Here is a 27,942-nt window from a genome sequence, read left to right on the forward strand (position 1 = left end):
GTAGATTATTAAGAACAAATACTTTTATTTTTATTTTACATTTTCTTTCATTTTTTTTTCTTCAAAATAACAATCTTTTTTTTATGAAATATCTCCATTTGAGTTTTAAAAAGTTTCTTTTTTTTCTTGTAGGAATTAATTTTCTTTTTAAATATAGGGTTGTTTTTTTGTTAAACGTTGACACACACTTTACAGCGGTTACACTTTTAAATTTATTTATTTTTAGTATTTATTTTTAATTGTTAAAATGTGAATAACACCATAAAAAGTCCATCTAATACTTGTTTTTTTTTTGCACACTCACCTGAATTTCCTCCATGTCCTCTCTCTTCGTTTTTTTCCTGCTTCAAAGTGAATCTTTTATTTAGTTTTTTTTCTTCATCTTTTAGCTGTGATTCTTTCTTCAAAGAAGCACAGCTTCTGTGTACACTCAAAAATGCAAAGTCGTCAGATCGGGCTCAAACTTGGGATGAGCACGAATTAGAGTCCCTACATTCCAAAAAATTGTGGCGCCAAAAATTGGTCCGTCCGGCCGTCCGTCCGGAACCTTTCGCTAAATTACAAGAGAACGGTGATAGATAGAGACTTGCGGTCAACGGCAAAGTTCATATATCGGGTGGAAGAAATCCGATTATGAGGTCAAATCCAACCCCCCACCCCCCCGTCCGCCATTTTGAATAACCTCAAAATTTTGTTTTCGGTATATCTCAGCCGCTATTATAGCTAAAAATCTGAAATTTTGATATGTTGTAGGGGCCATCAAGACCTTTCAAACGATACCTCATTTTCGAAAATCGGCCAAGCCGTTTAGCCAATATGGCCGTCACAATTTTTCATCGAAAATCGACCATAACTCGAGAACGTCTTGGCCGATTTTGATCAACTCGGGCTCAAATGAAAGATATTAACGAGCCCTACAACTGCTCGGAACATCGCAAGTTAAAAAAATTACCGCAAGTGGCGCTAAAATCGAAAACAAAATTTTCGATGAGTTTTCGATGAATATCTCGAGCACCGCTTTATAGAATTGCTTCAAATTTTGATATGTTATAGTTGGCTATAATATCTATCATCATGCCAAAAATGAAGAAAATCTATGTAACCGTTCCGGAGATATTGCGTTTTAAAGTTAACATGTTATATCTTGAGTTGCATAAGACCAATGCCCCGCGAAGCGGGGCGTTTTATATATACATATATAAAAGTAAAGTAAAATATATATAAATGCATAGATATACACATTATATATACATATAAAAATGCAAAGATAAATATTAAATAAAAATATAGCATGGATGGAACAGTATAAAGCGAAAGAACGGTAAGTAAAACTTACGGGCTGTGATTCTTTCTTTGTTAGTGAAATGTGAAATTAACTGAAAATTGAGGATAGGCAAATTTTGAGGAAGGCTTTCTCGCGTACCGAATCACAGCCAACGCCCACGAAAAAGGCTTTTCACAAAATTTCTTCGCGTTGGCTGTGATTCGGTGCGCGAGAAAGCCTTCCTCAAAATTTGCCTATCCTCAATTTTCAGTTAATTTCACATTTCACTAACAAAGAAAGAATCACAGCCCGTAAGTTTTACTTACCGTTCTTTCGCTTTATACTGTTCCATCCATGCTATATTTTTATTTAATATTTATCTTTGCATTTTTTTTCTGCACGACTTACACTAAATGAAGGCATTTTTTTCTCAAAGATTTTCTTTCTTCTTCTCTTTTTCTAAAACACATTCTCCAATCCATTAGTTGATGTTTTCTCAGTACATTTCCCTCATCAATTATCTTCTTTTTTCTGTATTCTAATTTTATGATTTTTAATCTCTTAGATGCATCGTCGGAATTTTCTTTTTTTAATTACTCCCCAGTTCCCACACAAAAATATTTTCTATGTAAGTTTATTTTTTCTTTTGCTTAATATTAAATATGTATAGTAAGTGGAATTTCCTCAAAAAATAATTTTCTTTTATATCTCATTTTTTTATTCTTTATCTCTTCATCTTCTTTACTACGGTTCTCAATCAAAAAATTTGGTGGTTGAATCGCTTGAAAACTGAGCGAACACTTTTGACTCTCATCACGTCGTGGATGCTTCGGCACTCAGAAAAATTTATATTTTATTATTTTTTAACTCTGCGAATTGACAAAATAAAAGGATTTTTTGCAATTTTATGACAGAAAATCATTTAAAAAAAATGTAACTGTCACGGAGATTTGACGTTAAATTCTCCCTAATGTCAAAATTTTAAAATGTCAAATATTAAATGTCAAAGTTTTTAAATATTTTGTATTTTGGATTATTCAAAAAAAAAAAAAAAAACTTCTATAACCAGACTAAACAAAAAGAAAAATTAGTTAAATTCTCGTTCTAGCTGAAAGTTAAAATTCTCTCAACTTCTACCCGGAGCTGTCACATTTCCCATTGCTTTGTAATTCGCAGAGTTAATCAATTTAATTTTTCCCAGTGTTTTATTTCCTGTTTTTCATCTTGAGAATGTCTTCTTCTTGTTTTTATGAATTTTATATATATTTCTCATTACATATACCTAGAAAAATATTACATCTATATATCTTGTGCCATGGACAACCTCCATGGGCTCTCATTACACGCACGCACGCACACTCACTGAACAAATCACCCTGCTTGTCCTTCCATTATATCAATCACAAGAAATGCTTCACACCATTATGGGTTCATCATCGAGACTATTCTGTCGCTTTGACTTCCGACCACCCTTCGTTTTGGGCTCCTTCGCCACCCCACTTGACTCACCTGCTCCACTGCCTCCAGGTGGCTGCTGATGATGCTGTATCGTCACCGTGGATGGGGTGTCATACCCCGTGGAGATACTTCGCATCACAATTGGCTTTTGACGCTGCAACTCACACGGGGACTGCTTCACGGGGCCTTGGCTGAGATTCTGCTGACTGCTGGACCATTTCGACGTGGAGGCAACTTTTGGATTGTATGCCACTGCGCCCCGCAGGAAGGCCTCACGTTCCATTGAGATCTGCTGACTCCGCGGGCTGTGCAAGTACTCACTACCCTGCTCACGTGCAGTGTACTCCATCATCTCAACGTCACTATTGAAGGTATTCCGGGATGATTCCCCGAGGCTGCACAGAGCTGAGTCCACACTATCCTTATTTGGATCTCTACACTCCCCACCGAGGAGAATTAAATCATCGAGACTTCCCCCCTCGCCATCGAGATCCGTCGACAGGAGATCATCATCAGAGCTAGCACGTGCCAAACTTGGCAGTGTCGACGTCAGGAGAGCCTTCTCCTTCTTAATCTCCTGAATATGCCCCTCAAGGAGAATTTCTTCAGCTTCTGACTCCAAATTACCCTGTCGCGGGGCGAGTTCTTCCGGTGTGAACACTTTAGAGCTACGTAGAGTACTGAGACGCGTTGTGGCTGTATGTGCTGCTGTATCGAGTGTATCAATGTCCGCCAGGGTGCTCTTAACATTGTGCATCTTCTGCGTAATGAGTGTCTCAATGCACTTTGTCTGCCTGCCGATGTCATTTAAACTATCCTGCGCCGGGACAATGCGATTTGTCCTTAGGACACACGGAGCAAAGACAATGGCCAATGAACTGGCAGACATCCTATTGTATTGCTCCCTCTGCGCCACGAGTGCCAAATGGAAGATTAGACGCTCAAGAAGGGCATGATGACACGGCGGGAGCTTCTTAATCAGTGACAACATCGTCTGAACACGATCATTTGTCTCCGACAGCTCAGCCGCTCGCAGGAAGTCATCGTAGCGATCAAACGACAACAATGGTTCGGGCATTTCCCGTAGGAATGATTTGAGAACATTCGTCAGCACGTGAACATTGTAGCTCTCGTAGTTCACCTCATTGGACATCACACTGTCGGACATTCGCATTTTAAGCTCTTTAATTTTCGAATTTACCCCACTCTTCCGGTAAATTCCCTCAGCGTACAATCCGTGCATCTCAATCTTCGTGATTAACTGTTCAATTTGCACGGGAATCTTAACTCCACCCTCAGCAGCACAGAGACTCGTTAGACTACACCCAAAGAGTTTGGAACCAACAAGGGCAGACTGTGAAGATGAAATATTACCCGATGAGCCGGAGATTTTATTACACGGCACTGTTTTCTGGTAGCACTTCTTGTGGCACGTCAGCCGGCAATTTTGGCACACCTTCGTGAGAAAGATTTAAAAATTAACTCAATCTTGTAAATATTTACTTAAAAAAAAACATTCTATACTCACCAATCCCCGTTCAATGGGCCACAGAAGGAAAAGTTGACAAATTTCGCATGCTGTTGGAATGTTGATAATCGTCAATTGGAAGGTATGACCTAGAAAGCAAACAAAGGGTGACAAAAGTTAAGAAAATCTTTCCACGAAACGAGAAAGAAAGAAAGAAAAAACTCACCATTGAAGCTTGTATGCTCTTCAATTTTGCGCTTTTTATCCTTCTTTCGCTTCGTTTTGGGCTTTTCCGTCTCACGTGAATTCATAAATTCATTCATAAATCCCCGGAAGGCATTAACACCCATCGTGAGGGGAAAGTCATCCTTCCGCCCACCACAGCATGTCTCCATAACTTGCTCAAAGTTGGCAATTAAGTCGCGATATTTAATATTGAGTGCATCGGAATTTTGCTTATGGGCCACACTATAGTGCGCCACGAGGTTATCCTTGAACTCCCGCAGTGCCTGCTTGAATACACGATCCACCTCCGAGGGCTTCCCCGAGGTCTCACTTTCCATCTTGCAAATCTTCTGCGTGATGAAATCCTGCATTAATTGCAACTCTTTGGCATCACTGATGATCTTATCCGTCGAGTCTGTGTACTCGCGCGTTCCTGAGTATTTTGAATTGGGCGTCATGGGCTTCTCATTGCCCTTCTCCGGCATCTTTCGGCGCTTTGAGCGCTTCGCCTCGCATTGGAGTGTCTTCACACCACCATTTTGGATGCATTTTGTGTGAACGAGCACCTTGCAGTCGAGACAGCGATGTCCCTCATTCACGAATGCATCACTCTTCTCGCAACTCGCACACTTTTCCGCCTTCCCAATGCGTGCCGCCTTCCGGAAACGGTGACCAGCAATGTTAATGTGCGTGCTGGATTGGTACATGTCATTGCCACGATTCACCTCAAGTAGGGGCACTTTATTCGTACTGGGATCTGAATTCCTGCGTCGGAGACTCTCCGAACTCAGAGCAACACGTCGCGGATGAACAATGTGCCCATGGAGATCACTCACATCATCACTCAGATTCGTCTTCACGCGTCGCCCAGTCTTGCTGTGATACGTAAAGTCTCCTTGCTCCTTTGCCGCTCGTACCTTGTCCTCGGTTATTGTACCCAGAAGAGCAGCTGCTTTACCTTTTGGTGCTGAATAGAAGGCCTTCTGGAGGAATTCCTGCGGATGCTCTTGCTGCACGTAGACATTCTGACTTGAGGCACTCTGCTGATGGGCTGGACTTGTGGGGTATCCCTGTGCCTTTCCCTGTGCTGCTTGATAATTTGAATTTATCTCATCTCCAGCACTTCGACAGATTATCTCTCGTCGAGATGGTTTGTATGCCTGCGAAAGATATTGCTGCTGCTGCTGCTGTTGATTATTCACACCCGGTGGATTCCTCAAGGTTGGTGTACTCGTGCTCTCCACTGAGGATGCAGCTGAGGGATCAATATTCGTGTCCACATAGACAATTTCCACATTACTATTGCCCAAATTGCCCACATTGCGCGTGAGGCCCATTATTCTATTTGGATTCTCATCGTAGCGCACCACACTGCGTCGTACTGGCGTCGGTCCTGAATCCACACGACGCACGGGAGCCTTCAGAGGATCATAGCTGATAAAAAAACACAAAAAAAAAATTATTAAAAAAAGAATATATTTAATGAAAAATTAGTTTAAACTCACCTCTTGGGAGATTCGATGTACGTCATATAAGCTTTCCGGATATCATTCATTGTGACAAGACTGGATGACTCCTCTTGATGCGATTGCCGCTGAAAATGCTGCTGCTTATCATGCTGTGAGTATTTAACATTCTGATAATCCGGATGGCGATATTCATCACTATTGCTATTCCCGAATGCTTTATTATTGTTCCCGGACGATATCATGAGGCTCCTAAATTGATTTTCCGCCTTATTGAGTACATCACGTTGCTCCATCGACGCCGTCAGCAGGGAATAGTCGAGGAGATTCTCCTCACTGCGATTTCCATGTTGGTAGTACTGGGAGTGTGCGTTGCGTGTTGCCTTTGCTGCGTGCTCCAGCTCCGTGTCTAGACTGCTGTGCGGCTTTGTCAGTGTCACTCTCTGCCCGGTGTACGTGTCAACGTCCGGCAATGCATCGATCGACCTCTCATTGGCTGGCAAACTCTGTGTTGGTCGCAACTTCGATCTCTCTTTCAGCAACTTCTGTGGGCACAAACAGTGTGTGTAGTGTACACACGATTGTGGGGTGAAGAAAAAGTAATGGGTGAGGAGAGAAATGTATGTTGGAGATGCACCCGCGGGGGTCATTTAGAGGAGGAAGAGTGAAGAAAAGAGGGCAAAAGAAGTAAAATAAAATAATATTGAAAACACCTACCTGTTTGAACATTATCTTGAATTTAGCTCTCGCCAATTTCCCTCGGATGTGCGATTGCAGGAGGATTGTGCCATTCTTCAGCTTTGTAAACCATTTCCGTGTCACATACATTCGCCACGTGGCCTGTATCACGGCCGCAGCACGTTCCTGCCGTAAGCCAAGCAGCTGCTTCTGTGCCATACACATCCTCCAGAAGCTCTGAATTGTCACAACAGCCGAACGGAGTATAACAAACTTCCGTCGCTGCAGGATGCTACGGAACCATCGTTGGATCTTCACAATACTCCCGAGTATCTTTGTATGCAACTTTATATCCAGTCGCATCTTCTGAGATTCACGCATGTAGATCTTTGTAACACCTGCACAGACAGAGGAAGATTTCAGCGTAAATCCAAAGTCTCGCCCAAAGGCGTAAAAGATCGTTTTTTCTTTAAACTCACCAAGTTGGTAGTGTTGCTTATTGAGGTCCATGGTATTCATGAAATCCCGCACATCCTTCTGCGAACTCACGAGACCCTTTGGCAGGAGGATTCGGTACAGCTGAATGAACTCTTCATAGGTCAGCCGTACATTGTAGCCCGCTCGGCGGATTCGCACCGTTTCCAGCATTCCCGTGTATCGCAGCTGTACGTGCGAGGAAATGGACAGAAAGAGTGGATCAGAAAAAAATTGAGGAAGTTTTTCATTACCATTGAAATTGGATGGCGAAATTTAACAAAACAGAGTTGAGATAAAATTGTCTTTACATCATTTTCGTAGATAAAATTGCAAAGTCAAAAAATCATTTTTGTATGAAAAATTTGACTGAAAGAAAAATCAGAAATTTTAGGTCCTTCAGTTCGGTTTCAAGGTCTATTTATGTAAAAATTACTGTCTATCCTGACTAATTTATAGGCAACGAATTAAAGTTGAAGAAAATCTCTGTAATAATCTTCTAATTAGCATAGAAGTGGGAGCTGAGAGTGAAGGCTCATTGAGGGTAATAAAATTACATATTTATTTGATCTGTAATTTCTAATCATCATAAATCTGTACACATTTCAACTCTGCGGAAGTGAAACATGAAAAATCATTTTGTGAAAAATTACAATTTCAACGTACCTGTCTCGTCACAGTGTTATCATCAAATTTGTTGGGTATTTTTGATGGGTTTGACTTGATGCATCGGATAAAAAAGGGATTTGCCTGTGAAAAAAAAATGAAAAAGAGCTTTAGCGGAAGAGAACATTTTTTTTATACCAATACAAATAACTTTTGGATGAATCTCTTCTCACCTGATTCAAGGTATCCATCAGGGCTGTTAGGGAATTTTGGAATTGTGCTGAAACCGTTAGTGGCTGCTTTCTCGTCTTAATGGACGTTTGATTGGACAAATTCTGCCCTGCTGTGAGTGTTTTAACTGTTTGGAGATTTTTGAGACCCTTCTTTGGACGCTCTCGAGGGCGGAATGATTTATTTTTCCTATACAAAATATTCATGCAAAAATTATCTCTTTTAACAAAACTTTTTCCACGCATCATTATTCTTTTTTTTATTTTACATGATTTGAGTGATATTTAGTAAAATAATAATAATAATAAAAAAAGAGAGGCAACATTTTTCATGTTAATTTCAATTATGGATGAGCCTTTTGTAGTATAGAAGAGTTTTTCTTCTCTATACCATATAATTTCACATTGTGATTTATATGAGGAAAAGGCATATATATTTTTTTATTCATTTTCTGTTGTACAGCATATTTGTTTCTTCTCTCATTAATTCACAATAATATAATCAAATTCACGCAACATTCAAGATGGAAATTTTACAATGCTACACTTAATGCATGATATTCACGGGCAGAAAATGTCTTTAATATCATTTTAACAAAATAAAACAAGACAAGGAAGGGGTAACAGAGGAGAACAAAGAAGAGATCTTTTGTTAAAACATCAAAAGGTAAATGAGGTAAATAAAAAATAAATAAATAAATCAGCAACACTGAGTAGAGCAAAGCAATCTTGTATAATACTGTAATCAATTTCAAAATTAACAAGGAGACAAAATAAAAGAGCAACAAAAAAAGACTCAATAATCCATTGAAAAAATAAAAATAAATTAATAAAAAATAGGTGAGAAATAAAAACAAAAAAAAAATAAAGCCTTACTGAACAATTTGGGAAGCACGTGCCATTACATCTTGGCTGGAACGTTCAAACTTTGAAAATCCTTTAGCAAATAGTTTGTTATTTCCACCGCTATCAGAGTTATTGTTGTTATTGCTGTTTTGACTATTTTCATACCCCAGCTTCCCATCTGGAAAATTCTTATTGTTGAACGCAATGCTGGACCACGATCGACGCGGGCTCTTGCTCATGTAATTAAATTGCTGAATTGGTGATTGTTGGTGATGATGCATCGATGTCAAGTCACTCGCCGTATTATTCACTCTTTTGCTGATGTTTTTTTTTAATTTCGTTGCATTCATCCATTTATTTCCGCAATCATCAGAGGCCCCCCATTTATTAATAGAGAGCACGTTTATGTGTGTCGTTTTTTTCATCATCATCATTTCAATATTCATTGAGATTTTTGTTGTTGATGTGTTTGTTGCAAATTGTATATTTTTCAAAGCACATTTGTATGCATCCAACGTGATTTCATGGCGCGGGAAAACATATTTAGAGAGGAGAAGTTCAGGAGAGGAGAAGAAGAAAAAAAAACAACATATAAAATTATAAATGTGCAGAAATAATGAATAAAACCGATAAAGAGGAAAAAAATCATGGCCAAACAGTGCAAAAAAAAACGATGGTGTATCATAATACGCGGTAGTACTATATATAAGAGAAAAGTATCGTGCAATTGGAATTAATAATTCTTCCACATCATACACACTATAGTGCTGTGTAGAAAAAGACATTCATTGACACTCTTGTTCACACCTCTCACCCTTCACCCCAACATCGTGCGGGGACAGTGCCGTGCAAAATTGTCCACAACGTTTTATTTTGATGACATTTGAGGAGAAAAGTTTCTTATTTTTTTTAGGAATTTTAAAAATTATTCTCTTAAATAAATTTTCATTAAAAAAAAGGTTTAGCTCATCAATATTTCATTCTCCTGTACACAAGAACAGTCCAATAAATTTTACAACACGACAAAATTAATCATTTATTGGATTTATTGAGGGTGTGATTCGCTATCAAATAAAGCGATACTGATAACATGATTTTTTTACGATTCTTTTGTTGTGCTTTATCTTGAAATGAAAAATAGGATTCTTTCTCAAAAATTTCCTCCCTACAATCCAATAATAATTACTAATCCTATCAATCATCAATTTTTTTTTCAACCACCCAACCCACAATGTATGTACATTTTTGCACGGCAGTGTCGTCTTATGTAGGGTAGAGACATTCACATCGACTTCACTTACGCAATTCTGTTAATTGTTAAATTCACAGCGGATACGGTGACAAGATGACTGTTAGCGGCATTAATAGAGAAATGAAAAATATTAAATTCATCTTTTTTGTTGTAGGTAAGTCTTGTGTGTGTGGTGGGGCATGTTAACGGCTATTTATCAATCAAATGTAAACGAGCAGGTATACATAATATTGGAAAAATATGCGCTACTTTTTTCCAATCTAATTAACTTTTTTTTATACTTCTTCTTTTACAATATTCCCCAACACACCATCACATATCCCATCTTCGCACGTGAACCCAATGAGTTTATTCATATGTAGTATGTTTACTAACTTCATAATAGAGAGCAAACCAACACACAACTACGAGGCATTTTCTGTCAACTCGGGCGCACTGGGCATTTTAAAAGTGAAAATAGAGATAAATCAACACACACCTGATTAGCAAATCGTTGTGTGGTCTAAATCGCGTTTTCACCGTCACTTTGTTAAATGCCTGATCAGCTCTCTCTTGTCGATGCTTGATGCCAGCCGTCCGGAAAGCAAAGTACCCCCGGAAGAAGGCCCTCAGGATTGCCCAACGGAAAACGGCAACCGGATCTGCTCCCACCAGTTCTCGCACGAAAGCCATACTTGAATTCTTCAGGACACTCACAATGTCTTGTCGCATTAAATCTAAATTCTTCTCACGCATTTCAGCGACCTGGATGTGCAAAAGATTATTCGCATTATGCAATGCTAGAGGCCTAAACAAAATAAAGTAAAAAAAAAGGATTTATTTCTCACCTGATACTTGACTTTTCCCGCGTAGTGTTTAATAATAAATGCATTTTCCTTCTTCTGTGGCTTCTCATAGAATGGATTGTCACGATGGACTGTGTTGTATTTCTGCAAGAGAGCCTCATTTGTTGCTCCAGGGAAGCTGAAATTTATTTTAAAAAAAAATTAAAAGTTAAAAAAAAAACTATAACGTCGCTGGAAAGTGCAAGCAGTAGCACCCATCTAACTTAAATATAAAGATATAAAATAAATACAAAGAAAACTCACTTGCAGAGATCATCGAGAATGCACAGCAATCCCGTGGGTTTAGACTCAAAGAGCTGTAAGCATCCGGAATTGTCCATAAACTCAATATCACGCCATTTTATGCCCTCCCGCTTGTACTCATTTTGCTCATACTTGAACACATGTAGATTAAAATAATACTGGAGATGTTCATTGGCATAATTAATGCATAGCTGCTCAAATGAGTTTTGCGCCCCAAAGTCCTCAAATCCAAAGATATCCAATACACCAATTGAATGCCCCGTGTGTGGTGGACCCGTGGGGTCCTTATTCAGCAATGCATGATTCACCTGCAGCACAATCCAATCAAATAGCGCCCCATAGAGACACTTTGCCAGTGCATCTCGTGCTGCAATTGCTTCAGGTAGTTTGTATTGCATAATGAGTGTTTCACCGCTCGCCTTAACACGCTTCGATGTCAATGCTGCCAACAGTGTGTCGTGCTTCACTTTCAGCAATTCCGAGATGATCGACACAACATCAGAATTGCGCACTTGAACACTTTCGTCATGGTGGTAGGTGGACTTCTTCGGGAAGAATTCAACATTCCCAAGGAGAAGAACTGCTGAGAGCACATTAAATAGCCGTCTTTGCTTCTCCGCTGAGAAACCAACCATCTCCATGCTCTGCTTCAGTCGCGAGAATTCATATTTCTCATCGCAATTCTCCAGGATTAGATTCTTTGCATTCAAGTAATTGTACTTGTCAGCCGGGAGCAAATGAAGAGCCTCACGCTCTTGTTCAGTAGCTCCCGAAAGCAGGTAATAAAAGACATGATAGTTTCTCTCATAGGGGCCCTGTGAAAATTGCGAATAATCTTTGTTTTTATACTGTAAGAACTTTTCCTTTTTTTTTTGATAAAATATCAAATCGATTCTTTGCAAAAAAAAAAGATCAATCATCCCATATTATTAGATTCGAACAGATGCAATACAACAATAGAACTACACGTCTTACCCATTGCCCTAATTTATTCTTAACATCAGCATTTTGTGTTTTCCGTCAAGTGTACCATGTTAATTTTCTTTTTGAATGCTTTTTCCAACACTTCCCCAACACGACATTCAACATTGCTACACTAATTGACTTTTCCGAAAGATATTTTCCACCCCAACACCCATGAATGCTCATTCCCACCTTTTGTATCCCACCCACATGTCAATCAACCTCCTATTCTTCCTCTCTAACCCCCCCACATTTATCTCTCATATACACACTCATACATACACTAATGAGATGCAATTAAATTAGCAAAGTTATGCACACTCACCTGCGAGACAATTCGACTCTTCTCCAGCAGATACTTCTGCACCACGGCACCCTGAACCAATCCATTTTCACGATAATTCACTTGAATAAACTTCCCAAAGCGACTGGAATTGTTGTTATGCGCCGTCTTGGCATTGCCAAATGCCTCAAGAACGGGACCAGCACTGAGAATTGTCTGCTCAACACCAGACCCATGGGATCCCTTTTGTGATAGTGCCGTGAGGTGGTGCAGGAGAAAATTTGTGCTTTCCGTCTTCCCCGAACCACTCTCACCACTTATCACGACACACTGCAAAAACGGAAATTACTCAAGTGAGGAAATTTCATTCCAAAAATATATTAAACACAGAAATTTTATTTTAAAATGGAACATACAAATTCCAATTATTGCAATTTAATTTAAACGCTGTTTACTTTTATTGTAGCTCTTTTTTTTTTGGTTCATCATCTTCTTGCAATTCGAATGGATTGCAAAAAAAAATCATACCTCACCGGTAAAGTGTGAGAATTATGATGAAAGAAAAATCTTTAGTGGTCAGAGTTGGAATCAGGTTTTTTTTTAATTCATAATTTGCTTTTAAATTGTTCAATATTTAATTCAAAAGAACGATAAGAAATCTTAATAAGAACTGGTTCTAATTAATGATCTAAGTGATTATAAATTTTTATTATTATAAAGAACATGAGAAAAGGTTTCTGGGAGTGGTTATTAAGCCTCATTACCTCCATCAAAATAATATTTTCAAGAAATTGCAACTAAAGACATCCTCCTTATCCATCTCTGCTGACCACGAAATATTTGTTTACATTATTATTTTATGAACACACAAAAAAATCTTCTCAATAAAAGAAAAACATTGCAGTACAACATCACGCACTCACCTGATTTCTTTTCTCCTTAAGCATACAATAATATGCATTGTCGGCAATTGCAAAGATGTGTGGCGGGAGAATGGGTCCGACTTTTTGATTTTGATACAGCCTTACATACTTGGGATTGTAGATTGGATGAAATTTGAATGGGTTCACAGCTATTAAAATACTCCCTACGTAAGTATAAATATGACCAGCATCGAAGCGTTGTCTTAAATTCTCCAACAATGTTGACTCATTCAAGTCTGGCAATTGGCACAAGTCTGGATATTCCCGATTCTCTGGCTGCAGCAAAAATGGTATAAAATCACGCAAAATTTGCGGATCTAAACCATAATTCTCTAGCCAGGGAACATCATTTTGGGATTCGCGTAGATAAAACCTTTTGTTGTTTAAAATAAATTTTTAAAAGAAAATAATTTAGAATATTCTTTCAATTTATTCCTTTACAGATTTCTTTTAAAATGTTTCTCTCACCTATGAAAATCTCTTTCTGAATGCATTGGCCACAGGAGCATAACTGACACGGGCTTTTCTTCTGGCGACAATCGTCGCTCTTTGCTCTCATCAGCCACTTCGGCGAGTTCATAATTGCTTCCCTGTTTGTTTTGTATTTATTTTTTTTTTACATCCAAAAACAGTTGAACCGTACAGGAGTTGTGAGTTGATGGAAAAAATAAGAATCACGTTAAAAGTGCATTAATGCAAACCCATAAAATTATTTCTTCCATATTACTGTTTTATATATTTTGTCTAAATAAAATGTAAAATGAATCATGTAATTGCCTCAATTATTTATTTTCAAGAGAGTGCTATTGAAGAGTAAAGTGGCTGATGCAGCTACACATATATTCACATCCCACATACAGCAACTCCTCAATTTACGGGAATTTTTCACATTCTGATTAAAATAAAGTGCTAAGTAAATCGTCGCTAGAAAGCTAAGAAATCGTGTACCCTAATACATAGAACATTTTAAAGGATTAAAATCGATTTGAGAACTTTAAATGAGTCTTTAAATGAATCACTGCAAAAATCACTTCAATGTACAATGCGAGGCTCTACTGTAGTTCCACTAAACACATTTTGTAGCATTAGACCTTATTTTCCCTACATTGTTACTCAATATTTCCATCGTTTTTCTCTCCATCGTGTAACATATTTTAACCATTGTGTTGCATTTTAATGTCTTACAAATTAGTCCGAAAAAAAAAGCCTCCAAAGAGGAAAAGAATTTCTTGTGTACCCAGGCAAGTAAGTAATATTTCCTCTTTTCACCTTCCATTTCACACCTATCGGCTTTTTTTTGCTTGTCACCAAATATGTCGAAGTGAAAAATATATACAATACATATTAGATCAAATATTTGTCAATAATTCTCTTCAATGTAAATATATTTATATATGATTTTTATTGTATTTACTCAAGAGAAACACGAATATACCCCACATGTGAGTGTTGAACATTTGTGGGGGGTGCAAAGAAGGAAAAAAAAACTCTGTTGAGTACTTGTAATATTTCGATAAGCCACTTTTTCACATCAAGAGCATTACCACTTGATTCATTGATAAGGCATATTAATATTAAATAAATAGACAGATGAATGGTTGTATACAAGAAGAAAAAAAAGACAAAAAAAAACCATGTCAAGGTAAGAAAAAACCTTCTGTATTGTGCATTTTTCACAAAAGTGTCTCTCTTTTTCTTGACACCTCATATTATATTTGGTTTACATAAATATATTCTACGAGGTATACATATGAGTTAGATCATGAAAAACCTTACCGGTAGCCCTAAGCGTTCAACAATACATGAAACGATTTCTTCGGCGGTTGTTTGTTTAGATGCTTCCACACTCAGCGCCTCATAGTGCAGGGAAAGAGCTCCCACGTACACCTGAAAGTAGATGGTGGAGAAGAAGATGAAAAAAAAAATGAGAGAAAAATTTATTAAGACACTTCTTTGGTGTAAAGTGAAAAGAAAGACGATGTGCAAAAATATTACACAAGAGAAAATTCATTAAAATTCCTTTCCATCACATATCCCATTGAGGAGGAAAATGCCAATGGAAAAGAGAGAAGATCCCTCGTTTTTTTCTCTTCTTATTTTGCTCATCTCCACTTCTGACTCTCTATGCCAGACAGCATAAAAATTAACATGTCACTCTATCTCCTCAATAATATAATTTCTCCTCACATGATTTGTTTTTGCCAAATGAAAGAGAATTTTCCGTCAAGAGATAAGTCACAGACAGAAAAAAACGAAACTTTATTTATAAATATAAACCCATCATATGGTAAAATTATTAATAGATTTAAATAAAAATAGAGCAAAACAACTCTTAGAAACTCATTAAAATTCCTAATTGCACCTCCCGCAGGTTAGCCACTACTTTTCATATTATATAGATACGTAGATATTACAACACTTCCTGTCCAGAAAATCGCCACAAAGACATTATGAAAATTCACACAAATATAGCAATAAAAGGCAGCAGATGGAAAATTGTGGTAAATTTTATGTGTTTAAAATGTTTCTTTCTCTCTATAAGAAATTAAAAGAATAAAAAAGATGAATTGTATGGGTTAACATTTGTAAATAGAACCATAAAAATAATAATTAAAAGATCTATTTTACTTTTGAGATATAAAGAACACACACACTCATAGCATTCAGCAAGACTGCAAAAAAGTCTACGGGGATAGAGAAAAGCAAAAAGCATTAAAGATTAAGATTTCGATGACGAATTGAGATATTTTTTTCCCTTTGCAAAGAAACTCTTTTTTTTTAGTTGCCATAAAATCAAATCACCATCACACACTCTAGAACATAAGAACCACCTTAAATAGGATGTTCTTGGAAGTTTTGTAATATAGAAGTTAGAGTTAAAAAAAAATTACATTGTCACATAGAATTTCCTAGAGAGACAGAGACTCCCGCCCGATCCTCGCTGTACATCCTCCAGTTTGTTGAAAATTAGTCATGAATAATTTGAATTTAATCTTCGTGATTCTGTCTCACTAAAAACCACAATGAGTTTTTTTTGTAGTTGTAGCTTTTTTTTGCTTCATTTAGAATATAATTTCAATAGAGCAGACATGGCGAGTAGATTTTTTTTCCTTATCATAATATTCTCCATGGCGAAGCAACATAGTGCTTAAACACACAAGTCATGTAAATATAGAACACTAACAGGGTCAAAAATGTGCCGGAAGTGCATAAAAGGCTCAAAAATTTTGTCACTAACTGTTGATATATGTATTTACAAACTCGCTGATATATTGACAGAGTTGTTGTACCTCTAATCTAGATCAATAAAATGTGTTTAACAAAATAACAATTTTGAGAAAGTCTAGAAAGGAATTCTATTTTTAGAAAATAATTTCTTATCAACGATCAGATAAAGAAAAAACTCCTGAAAACCATTTAAAAAGAAATCAACAATTTTCAATTCTTTAATCTACATTTCTCTTGTCTTATTCAACTCTACCAAATGTGTCGTATCATGAATTAATAATCTGAGAAGGAAACCACATTTTGAGATTATATTTTCCTTCTCCTTTCATCGTGTGGAATTCTCAAAGAAATCTCATGTTAAACATATTTTGTACTTGGGTGGAAAAAGAGAATATATATTTATAGAGAAGAGGAAATTTTAACGATTTTGATTGATTAAAAGGCCAACTCAAGAGGGTGAAGTGAGTGGAAAATATATAAATTCAAGCAATTATCACATCATCATCTCTTGGGTTTGGAAAATTATAACTGTTTGGATGTTTGGTGGTGAAAATCAACAAACAACCCAAAAAAACATGCTCAAGTGGTTCGCATTTGGGTGGTGAAAGACAAAACCATTTGGTCCTCTCTATAGCAAAAATGTTTATAGTGCCGGCAATTTTATACAGCAAAATTCGATTTGATTCACAAGAGGAAATAATAAATGATATCAGACACACAAATACTGTGTCACACCACTCGCAACAAATCAAACAACACCATATACACAATAATATTTGACATGCAATACATTGGTAGGACACAGAATTTTATGCTCTTATCAGTGCATTGGTAACATTTGTAGCTCTCTTTTTTTTTCACCACCCCCATATCAACTACACCAATCAACATACAAAAGAGCCATATCATTGGCAAAAAGAGTATTATATTTGTATCATTTAGTGTGAGAAGATAAATTAAATTTTTATTCTTTATTTTGTTGACTTCTTTTCCTCCCCCAAAAGACGTTTCTTTTGTAATAATGTGTCGACATATCCAATTAAAAAATTTTGTACCCTCGAATTACTTCATTTTTCTTCTCATCAATTTATCACACACACAAAAAATTGATAGGAAGGAATCACAAAAAGTCTCTCACTCATTCTTTTCACAATAAACAATGTACATATTGCAACTTAAATTGACCAATTTATACTTCTTTTTTTTTCTTCTTCTTTTTACTCTCAAGTAGGTACATTATTATTTGATATTTTGTATTATATAAAAGACACTGTAGGTATACCTAATATTTCAAACTTCATTCAGGAGCACCAATCTCACACAGCTTCAACTATTTTATAGTGTACCAACTTTATTGTTGACGCTAAAGTGGGACAGAGTATTTAACCTGATTAATCACCTTCGAGCAATAATGCAACTCAATTGCCTTTCCTCAATTTCTTCCATCTCTTAATCCCAAATTGAACCTTCCACATGTCTCGCTTATTTTACAAATTAAAGCCTTATATCTCTCTCTTTATAGTTTACAAGGAAAATTAATGAGGATCTTTTGTGCAACTTTGACATTGCCAATTAAGTAAATAAATGCGATAGAGAAGCACAATATTAAAGAAACCTTTTCTTCAAAATCAGGCATTTAATGTTGGATTAAATAAAAATTAAAATTCATGATTTTGATAAAGTCTATAACGTTTAAATTTCTTTCTACACAGGAAGGCTTTTTTAGTTATTATCATAGGAATTCACAGCAGAAAGTTTGCATAATCATTAATATGTGTATGAGAATGGAAGAAATTTTTCTATACTGACGAAATTCATTAGAATATAAATTTTTAATGGAAAATAGTTTCAACTTCTGACAAATTAGCCTGATTAAATCTTCTTTCTTTTACTTTCCTCAGAATTAGGTACCTGATGAAGGGGTTAAATATTTTAATATTTCTTTGCATTATCATAAACTTTGTCAAATTTTTCCTTGGCCCATCAAGACAGAAAATTTGCATTTTTTTGTAAATATCATTTACAACACAAAAGATGCCACACAGTTGGAGACAATAACAAAATTGTTTGAAATTGCAATTGCAACATTCCATCACCATCTCATTCACACACAAATCGACTTTTATATGTGGATGAAATAATAAGAGATGGTGGGTAATGTATATGGATATATGTACATTTATGTAGTGCCAATGCAATTGAGGAGAGATGCGTGAAGTACAAATATTGTTTGGATCACACATTGTAAGCTTCCTCCTCACCCTCGCGTGCCCATCACTTTTGCCATAATAGTCAGTGTTGCTGTTTGCTAGAATAGCGCGCGCTAGTGATTGAAATTTGAACGCGGGTACATCGCGGGAAGGGACGTGTGTGGAAGATCATATAAATTCATTCCTTTTCTTCTCTACTGCTGCTCTCGAGCGCTCGCAATGCTTCTTCCAAACCTCTTTGGGTATAAAGCTTACGTCATGCGGACACACATTTTTCCTCCACGCTACCAAACACACATCAGGGTTGCTCCATGTGTCTCACATCTCTTTCGCGCCGCCATCGAGCATTCTTCCTTCACAAAAATGTGTAATGCTGTTGGTTTGTTGTATATGCATGATACTTCTTCTTCTCTATATTATATTATTCTCTCCACAAGGAAGGCCACACATAGTAGAGGAGCCCATCGGAATCCAGACGGGGTGTGAAAGAGACAAAGTGACGTGCGAGGATCATTCGCTTCAGTGATTTCAAATATCTGCGCCAGTCCCCCTTCTGCTCACACCCTCCTCTATTTTTGAACCAATATTTATTATTTTTAAATTTATGAATTTTCTGCTCGCTCTATATCGCGTAAAGCAAATGGTGGTGGAGTGTTTGGTGAAGAAAAAACAGTCATAAAATTTGTCAGACAACTAAAACATGCCACTGAAAATGTTTGAAAACAAACAGCATCGCGCGAAGATTTTTGTGGAAAAACGAACACGTAGAGGAATTCTCTTCTTTCTTTCTTTTTTTGCCTTGAAGATTTTGCCTCAAACACTTTTCACTTAAAACAACAATTTACATTCTCATAAAAGCTCCATGAATGCCTATTGAAAATCCCATATTGCAGAAGATTATGCCGGCTATAAGTATGATCTGGTTTTCGGTGTTTACTTTGAGCGTGGGCGGAGAACGATGTTCATCGATGACCTACGATAGTCCACGATTATGCAATGATCATGCACGAAGTTCTTTTTAAACATGACAAGGGCTGTCATTCTAGTTATGTCAAAATTAGGTTTTGTCAAACTGTCTTATATTGGAGAAGATTTCTCATCTCTCTATTTTTAACTATTCCAGGAAATTGTAGATTCTCTCCATAAATATCTCATCATCAACATAGGGAGCTATCCACAAAATTCAGCGGAAAATAGATAAATTCTCCTAGACAGACAGTAAAAGCTGCAATTTTGCATTTGAGTGAAAGAATTTCTCTCACTTCACACACCATTGGTTCCCTTTTCCGCCTGTCGAGCAACCGCACATACAGAAGACGCGCGATCATGAATGGATGCACGATAATGTTTCGGTATCCAAATAAAATCAACAGCTAACTTTATATGATTCAATCACCATCATCTCTGCACGTTAATTTACGATTTTTCCTCATTTGCCACCATTTCTCTTCACTCTACTGATCTTGCTTTGGATATTTCTTATATAGATCATTAAAATAGGGAACATTATGTTATGTAGGTACCCTTCTTTAAATAGGGGGACATGGGGCAATTTGTTAGTTTTTTGGGAGAAACATTTTCCTGATTTTCCTGAAAATATTTGAGTTTTCTCATGACGACTATCTTATAGGAAATTTTCCGGGCTACAATTTTGTCTCAGACGATTTTCCTCTATCTCAACGGGAAAATGCATTTTCAGGCCATTTTCCAAACCCTTGCACATTTGCCTGTTTCAAAAATCATGGGGCAAAATGTTAGTTTGCGTTTTTTGGCCTTAAATTTCAATTTTATGAATTTATTTCATCTAGACACTATAAAAGCAATTGATAATAAGGTATTTGTGTAACAATTAGAAATTTTTTATAATAAAAAAAATACAAAAAATAAAAAAAATGAAAAATTTATGAAATTGCACTTTTTATTTTTTAAATAATTTTATATTAGTAATAGAGAGTAATATAACATGCTAAATTATAAGTAGTAAGTGTGCCGACTGGAAAAAAATAAAATAAATAAACAAAAAAAAAGTTAACAGCCTTAAAAACTGTTTCTAACATTTTGCCCCAAGTGGTACTTTTTAGTGTCAGTGTTATACGGGAAAACCCGGAAAATTTTTTCGGAAAATTCAGATTAGATTCGTGTTTAGCAATAGTTACTCTGTCTCAAAATGCATTTGGATCAAAAAAATTACACAAAAATACGCCAAAATACGATATTGAAATGAAAGGTCAAAGTAACTTTGAAATTCGAAAAATTTGTTTTTTAAATAAATCCCAAAATATTAGATCAATTATTATAAAACTTTATAGGCTTAGTTAGAGTTATAAAAGGTACCTTTTGACTAAATTAGAACAATTACGAAATAATATTTACTGAGATATTGGAGATGTGTGGTCTTGATTTTCTAACATTTTGCCCCATTTCCCCCTACATACGATCTTGTAGGATTTGGTTTCATTTGGAAAACACCCTGAAGTAAAAATTCTATTCAGATTGTTAAATAAAAAAAAATACTCCCAAAGAACACTGTCGTGTCTTCTTCTATTTCTTCGGTGTTATCTTCAACATATAGAGAAGAAGAGAAAAAAATGCTACCTTTTGAAATGATTTTTTTTCGTGTAATAATAGACGGAAAAAATACACGCAGCTCTTGCACCATCCATTCAAGACTCTTCCACTCATTCATTGCACTACTATTTTTTTTTAATTTCCTCATACATTTGGCAAGACGATTTGGTAAACTTATATATTGAACGAATTCTTTAAATAATATTGATTTAATTTTAAATCCTATCTTATGAAAGAAAACTTGCAAACTGCTTAACGAACTATACTCATTCAAAAGATTTCCCAAAAACTTCCAAGTCAGCGGCATTTCTTCCACCAATAAATCACAAATCAATGTCATTCATCACCTTTTACCAAAGAGAAGTGTCGACAAAAATTATTCTTTTATCCCATTGAGGGTTATCATAGCAGCTAGTTTATTTATATGGAATGGAAATCCCATAACCACGATAGAGCCATGGGTTTTCGTGACTTGATGTACTGGAGAATGGGAAGTGCGACTACTCAATTTCCTCCACACAACTGACTCACACACATCGTATTCTCCCATTTGGTCTCTCATATAAGGAAAGAAATATTCAACGTGTATATTTTTAGAGAAGACGCGAAGCAAGAAGAAAAAAACACCCTCTTTGCTTGTATAAACTTGAACTTGAAGGAAATGAAATCGTCTCATTACTATAATTTTAAAAGTTGCGCTGAAACTCCGTGGTCTCTCTCTGTCTCTCCCTCATCATGTAGCAAAATTAACCTGATGCTATTGACTTTCAATAACAAATATATATTTTCCGCCTGCACTTTATACTCCAATCGCCACCACTATGCGTAATTTTCTCTCTCGCTCTATGTATCTCCTCCTGTTGTGTCAATTCAATCGCACACGAAAACCCAAATTGCCTTTTTGTGTGCAATTTCCAATCCAAATCATAATTTCTTCCCACATATGTGGCTGTGGGTACAAATAACCAATGCGAGGATAATTAGTCGCTTGCATTAATTTCCAATCAAAACACTTTTCTTCTTGTACACCTCTCTCCATTGCTTTGGCATGGCGCGATCGAGGGAAGATGTGGCAAAAAAACATCCTCTCGAGACATCTCGTGCGAATACCTCAGAGAGTGGCGCTATGCAAGAAATACAATCTTGCACACCATATAAAATTCCACCACTTTTGCCATAAAACCCAGAACATTATTAATTTCATTGAGTGCCGTTGGATTTCTATAAAAAGATTTCTTTTTTCTTTGTACCTATATACATTTCGCACTAGGTATACTAATTCCAAAACCTTGAGAACAGTGTCACATGTGTGGAGCTAACTTGCCTTAGGTCTCTCATTCTCCCCCCTATATGTGTATATTGTATATAGTTTCCTGCAAACTGCTTAAATTTAAATTTAAAAGAAACAATTTTTCTTCATACTCCACTGCATTTGTATACAGTGGGGTGTTGCAGAATAGCTTTAATCACAGTTTAGCTTACTAAAATATGGTTGCCTTCTTTTGCTTTTTTGATCTTAAGACTTTTAGTGCTTTTACACCTAAAGAATTAATGCTAAAAAATTAAACAAAAAAGAATCCAATTAAAATCCTTTAAAAAAAGCATCTATGCTCCACATTGCGAATCATCTAGAATCAGCCAAGAATCAAAGTTGTACTATGGGCACTCTAGTGTAGTTTTTATGCGAACTGTCCCTCCTATATAATTATTTATTTTTCTTATACCTTTACTCTATGTTACAAAACATTTTGCTATCATCATCAGCGTCATCCATGGCAGATAATTGGCCGAATGGGTGAGAGTGAGACAAAATCTGAAAAATATAATCAAAAGTCTTCTCATGCTGCTTCTTCCACTTCTGCGTCTTCTTCTTACTTTCCATTAACGGTTTCCAATAGAGAATCTCCCCATATATACATACATAGATACACGCCACGCAGGTAGGTATATAATAAAGTGAGAATTATCTAATATATATATAGTTACTACAACTAACTATATATAGTAAAAATTATAGTGTGTAATTCAATAATTGCCCATTCGGTATTTACTTTGCAAATTCTTATCATTCTCCGCATCCGCAAAGAAGCGACAAATATTATCTTTCTATTCAACTTTTCATTATTAGAGATTTTATTTTTCTCTAATTTACAACAACAACAAAAAACAGCCACTCTTGGAAATTTTTCCTTTCAAGTTTCACCTTTTCGCAAAAGGCACCCACTCTACTACACAAAATGGGTAGTATAGTGCTTCGCAATTTAGCGCATATAATAAAGATTTCGCCATGTCCTTGAATTAACTTGCTGGTTGGAAATTAATCTATATACACGACGGGAAGGTGTACATATAGAAATCGATCTAATTAGCACCATAAAAATAATTGAAAAAAAAAAGAATTGATTGGAATTGAAAAAGAAATTGAGTGTTGATGGAAATAAAACTACAATAATTTGCTTTTAGTAAATTTAATATCTATTCCATGTATATTTTCTTATTCAATATTCTTTGTTATTTCTGCCAAAAAAAAAGCTGCTTTAAGGTTCCGTTTATTCCATATCAATTTGATAAGGAAAAAGTGAAACCAACAACGATAATTAGGAATTTGTTGTAGAGAAAATTTCCAAGAAACAAACATATAAGCTATTCATTCAATTGGAATTTAGTGGTTATAAACTAACAATTTTTTCTAAATCTTTTTATCTCATTCTGATACCTCTCATTCAAATTATGGAGCTAAGAAAATTGAAATGCAAATTTGAAATTCTTCTTGGAAAAGCCAAAGAATTTTAAAACTCTCATTGAATTACTAATAAAGCACTCTATAAGTGTGATAAAAATCTGTTTTAGTATCTTTTTTTTTATTCTCTCTGTCTCTTATTATATAAAATATCTCTCTCTTCATACTATTATATACGAATGATATCAATGGAGTGTGAAGTAATTTATTCCTTGTCATGCCCATTGGGGTTGATTCATCAAAATTGATTCATTAATTTGATTCACCTCCGCACTATGATGTTAGAGGGGAAAATCATCCAAAGAGATTGTTGGCCAGAAAAAGACCCTTCTTTTTTGTATCGTATGAAATATTAAAATTCTCCATATCTATCTGAAATCTATTTTAAAATGACCACAAGTAGCTGATGAAGGCTCTTCCACCGTGAAAGTCACTCACGTGCTATGTGTATGTATGTATGTTTATCTTGTCTCGCTCGCATCTCCATCAAAGTGACAAGCCTGCGTATCAATATCTGTCGTCGATTATCTGCTATATAATATTGGCGAGATGGCGAGAGCCGATATGGAGACACTCCACAAGTCTCGCATATATACTCTCCTTTTCCCCATGCGATGATCGAAAATTGACCAAAATAGACGCGGTGGGATGTGCTTGACGGTCAAGATTGCACAAGGAATTGACCACGAGTCAGAGATAGCTCGATGGCGGACGAGTTTTGCGCGGAAAATTGCCACGAGATGTGACACAGAGGGGGTGGGAGGAGATTAAATGATTTTGTTAAATTTATTTAAATAGCTCTCCTCTGTCTATTTTATTTATCTCAATCATCAAAGGCTGTGGAAAGCCGAGAAGTGTGGAGGGTTTTTTTTCTCTCTCTCAAATTCTTCTGAAGTGCAATCAAGGTCCATTTGCTCTCACCACATTCCACCCACAATCAATTTATTCGGAAATCTACTTAACTCCCAAAAGGATGAAGAAAAGAGCTTCTGCTGGACACGGGAGAGAGGTCCATGAATGCGCAGGCAGTGTGGTGGAGGGAAATAATCATTCACTGTCTTTCTTATACAAGAGAAGCAGCCACGAGTGAATTGTAGTATTATCACTACCGTTGACTCACAGTTTGTTAACCCATTTGCATTCACAATGCTTGCCTTTTTCATTGAATGTATTTCTTCCTATTCCAATTAGCAAACGAGTTGAAGAATGACGAATTGAAGCAACCAGTTTTAGAAGGAAAAAAAAAGAATTTTTTTCTGTCTAATTTATTTTTAAATTTTCTTTGTAAATTCAAAAAGCAAAAAATTGAAAAATTAAACATTTTTCTTTAAGACAAATCAAAGTGTTTTTATAAAATAAAATTCCCTGCAATTACTGCACAAAAGTACCTGAAGTAGCGCAAATCTCCACTATAAAATCTTATTAATTGGTAAAAAGAGTTTACGTGTGTTTAATGTTGAATGGCAACGTGGAGATTTGCCTATCAACTAAATAAGATCCTTCAATCGTGATTTAAGCATCATAAAACTTCTTGCATAAATGGGTTAATGAGCTCCACAGTGTTGGAGCCCTCATATGAGTGAGAAATACAGATGGTGTGCAAAAGAGTTGGACGTTGGCAATAAACATGATAAATAAGGAGACACTCTGTTGGCATGGAGAAAGCAAAAGAATATGAGCAAACGCAGTGCCTCCGTGTGCAAAATGCACTCTCTTTTTTTTCTCTGTGTAAAGCAAAAATTGCAATCTGGGGAGAGAGTGAGAGAGCGCCAGTAGTGGTAGAGAATGCACGTCTATGGGGCAAGGTGCACTATGCGAAAGGAAGTTTTTCTTTTTATTTTTTTATTTTTAGTTTATAATAATAGGAATATAAATATCTTGACTTTTCTTACCTGCAAAATATAGCGGGAGCAATCTCCTGACGATGGTGATGAGTCTGTTGACTGCATTTTTTCACTTCGACACTCAAATTGTCGTCAAACACACCGACCATTCTGTTTCTGCACCATCAACACTTGTTTTCCATTGAATTTTTCCTCTCTTTTCATCCACTCTGCTCTAATCTACATTGCTTGTCCAACATTTAATTGCCCTTCTTTTTTTCCCTCCTCTATTCGCGCACTTCTTTCTCTCTTTGATGAAAACTTATGGTGCTGTATTACTCATTTATGACTTCTCTCACATCACTTCATGGATTCTTTTTTTCCTCCTAATATTGCTCACTTTGCCTCCGTCTTGTGCCCACACACACACTCACTCAATCACTATCAACAAAACTCACGCAGACCCGCCAGAATTTTTCTTTTTTTTTTCAATGCTTCTCCTTCGTGAACACTATGTCCCTCACTTGCTCGATTTGTCGTGTTTCCTTTACAGAGTCTGTTGAAAGTGAGAAAGAAAAAAAAAGAAGAGTTGATATTAGTCAAAATACAACATGAGACTACAAAATATTTTGATTAACGAGACAAGGAAGTCCCAAAAAATATATTTGGAAGAATTTAAAATAAAGAGAATTTATGAATTATTTGCGGTGTGATTGCGTGGGGTTCCTGTCTTTAAAATGCGAAATAACGAGGTAGAATTGAGGAAGAGGAAGAGCTAATTGTGGGTTCTTATCCTTGTGACCTTGTCCAGTTTTTATGCTAAAGCTTCCAACCAAGCGCTAAGGGAAAATAAGTTTTTAGTTGGAATAAAATTAAGAACTTTTTTTAGTCCTAAAAATCAAGGAAAAGTGGAGATTCAGAAATTCAAACAGCTGATCTTAAAGGATTTTTTGTTTATTCCCGGAAAGGACTTTTGATTCCCGGAATGACTCTGAACAAACGAAAATGTTCTTTAAATTGAGAAAAAATCACTTAAAAGTCTAAGAAGAATCTTTGAAGGATCTCAATTGTTCTGAAGGATCACTTTGTACAGTCCGGAAGCAGAGAGGAAGTCCTCACTAAGAAAAACCTTGAATGTCTAACCACAGAAAGGGAGGAACACTGAACTCCTGAACACTACCATCCAACTGCTGAGAAAATTCGTCTATTCCGAGCCTCAGTGTGTGGCGGAGAAGATAAATCTGCCCAGTGGATCGCGTAGAGATGAACTGATTGAGGAAAAACGGAAAATTTGCCAAGAAAACCCCGTGCTTCGCCTGCGCCAAATGGCGACAGTGTAAAGAAAATCTGCTTTGAATCTCGTCGGGGTATTCTCAAATTCCCAGAAAACTCCTCCAGTGTGAATCACAAGTGCAATAAACTGAATTATTTTATACAAGAGTTTTTTTTTGCACTAAAGAGGCACAAAACTGTGGAGCCCCCGTCTAGCAGGCAATGCCCAAAAGCAGCTTGTGGGCAAGAAATGAATGAAAATTCCTTTTTTATCCCTTTTTGGGGTGCTCCAGGGAATATTTCCCAGCAAAATGGCTCATTTCCGTACGAGCCCCGCCTGGAGAGGCCATTCCGGTACACAGAAGCGGGCTCCGGGTGTGGAATCGGCAACTTCGAGACTTCCACGGCGGCGATTTTCTTGAAACTTTCAGAACAAACTACGTGCAATGGCACGACGTAAACTCCACTAAAAACTCACTTTTACGCACTTTTCTCCCTGCAAAAGTGTGCCCCGTGCCACTGTACCCTCGTGCGTGACACAATTTGGGGGCTAAACGGGGATTTTAGGGGGGTTTTGTGACTTGTTCGAGGCACAACAAAAATGTCAGATTTGTTGGGAAAAACTTTCAGAGCAAAACGAAAACGTCATTATTGGGGTCACTTGCTGTGGGGGCCCTCCACCGTGGAAAACACCCGCAAACACACCGCACGGGATTCAAGACAAACTTTTCACTACCTTTTCACGCCTAGAGTGTTTATTTTTCTGATTTTTCTGCGGAAAATTTATTTTAACCAATGCAATTTACAAAAAAAAATCAGTCAATGGAATGCAAGATGCACGTTTGTGTGTGCGAGAATGAGAGGCACTGTGGGAAAC

At 36.6% G+C, this 27,942-nt stretch overlaps 1 protein-coding gene across 7 annotated transcripts; it reads right to left on the minus strand.

Moving 5' to 3' along the window:
* Positions 1 to 1,976: 1,976 nt before the first annotated feature.
* On the minus strand, positions 1,977 to 27,933 carry LOC129786753 (unconventional myosin-IXa-like). 7 transcript variants are annotated; one of them, XM_055821970.1, is made up of 18 exons: positions 27,802 to 27,933; positions 25,863 to 26,349; positions 15,001 to 15,111; positions 13,693 to 13,814; positions 13,225 to 13,597; positions 12,344 to 12,631; positions 11,056 to 11,870; positions 10,795 to 10,930; positions 10,446 to 10,711; positions 8,746 to 9,033; positions 7,873 to 8,059; positions 7,700 to 7,783; positions 7,039 to 7,222; positions 6,599 to 6,957; positions 5,921 to 6,426; positions 4,417 to 5,849; positions 4,251 to 4,339; positions 1,977 to 4,178 (listed from the first exon to the last, which is right to left on the minus strand). In XM_055821970.1, exons 2-18 carry the CDS (start codon positions 25,917 to 25,919, stop codon positions 2,679 to 2,681), a joined length of 6,798 nt encoding a protein of 2,265 aa, XP_055677945.1. In that variant the 5' UTR covers positions 25,920 to 26,349; positions 27,802 to 27,933; the 3' UTR covers positions 1,977 to 2,678. The 7 variants fall into 7 exon arrangements, with proteins under 7 accessions (XP_055677945.1, XP_055677970.1, XP_055677962.1 ...); XM_055821995.1 differs by lacking the exon at positions 8,746 to 9,033 and adding an exon at positions 10,017 to 10,064; XM_055821987.1 differs by having other exon boundaries at positions 8,881 to 9,033; positions 27,802 to 27,921.
* Positions 27,934 to 27,942: the final 9 nt, after the last annotated feature.

Source organism: Lutzomyia longipalpis, chromosome 1 (genome assembly GCF_024334085.1).
Source record: "Lutzomyia longipalpis isolate SR_M1_2022 chromosome 1, ASM2433408v1".
Lineage (NCBI taxonomy): Eukaryota > Metazoa > Arthropoda > Insecta > Diptera > Psychodidae > Lutzomyia > Lutzomyia longipalpis.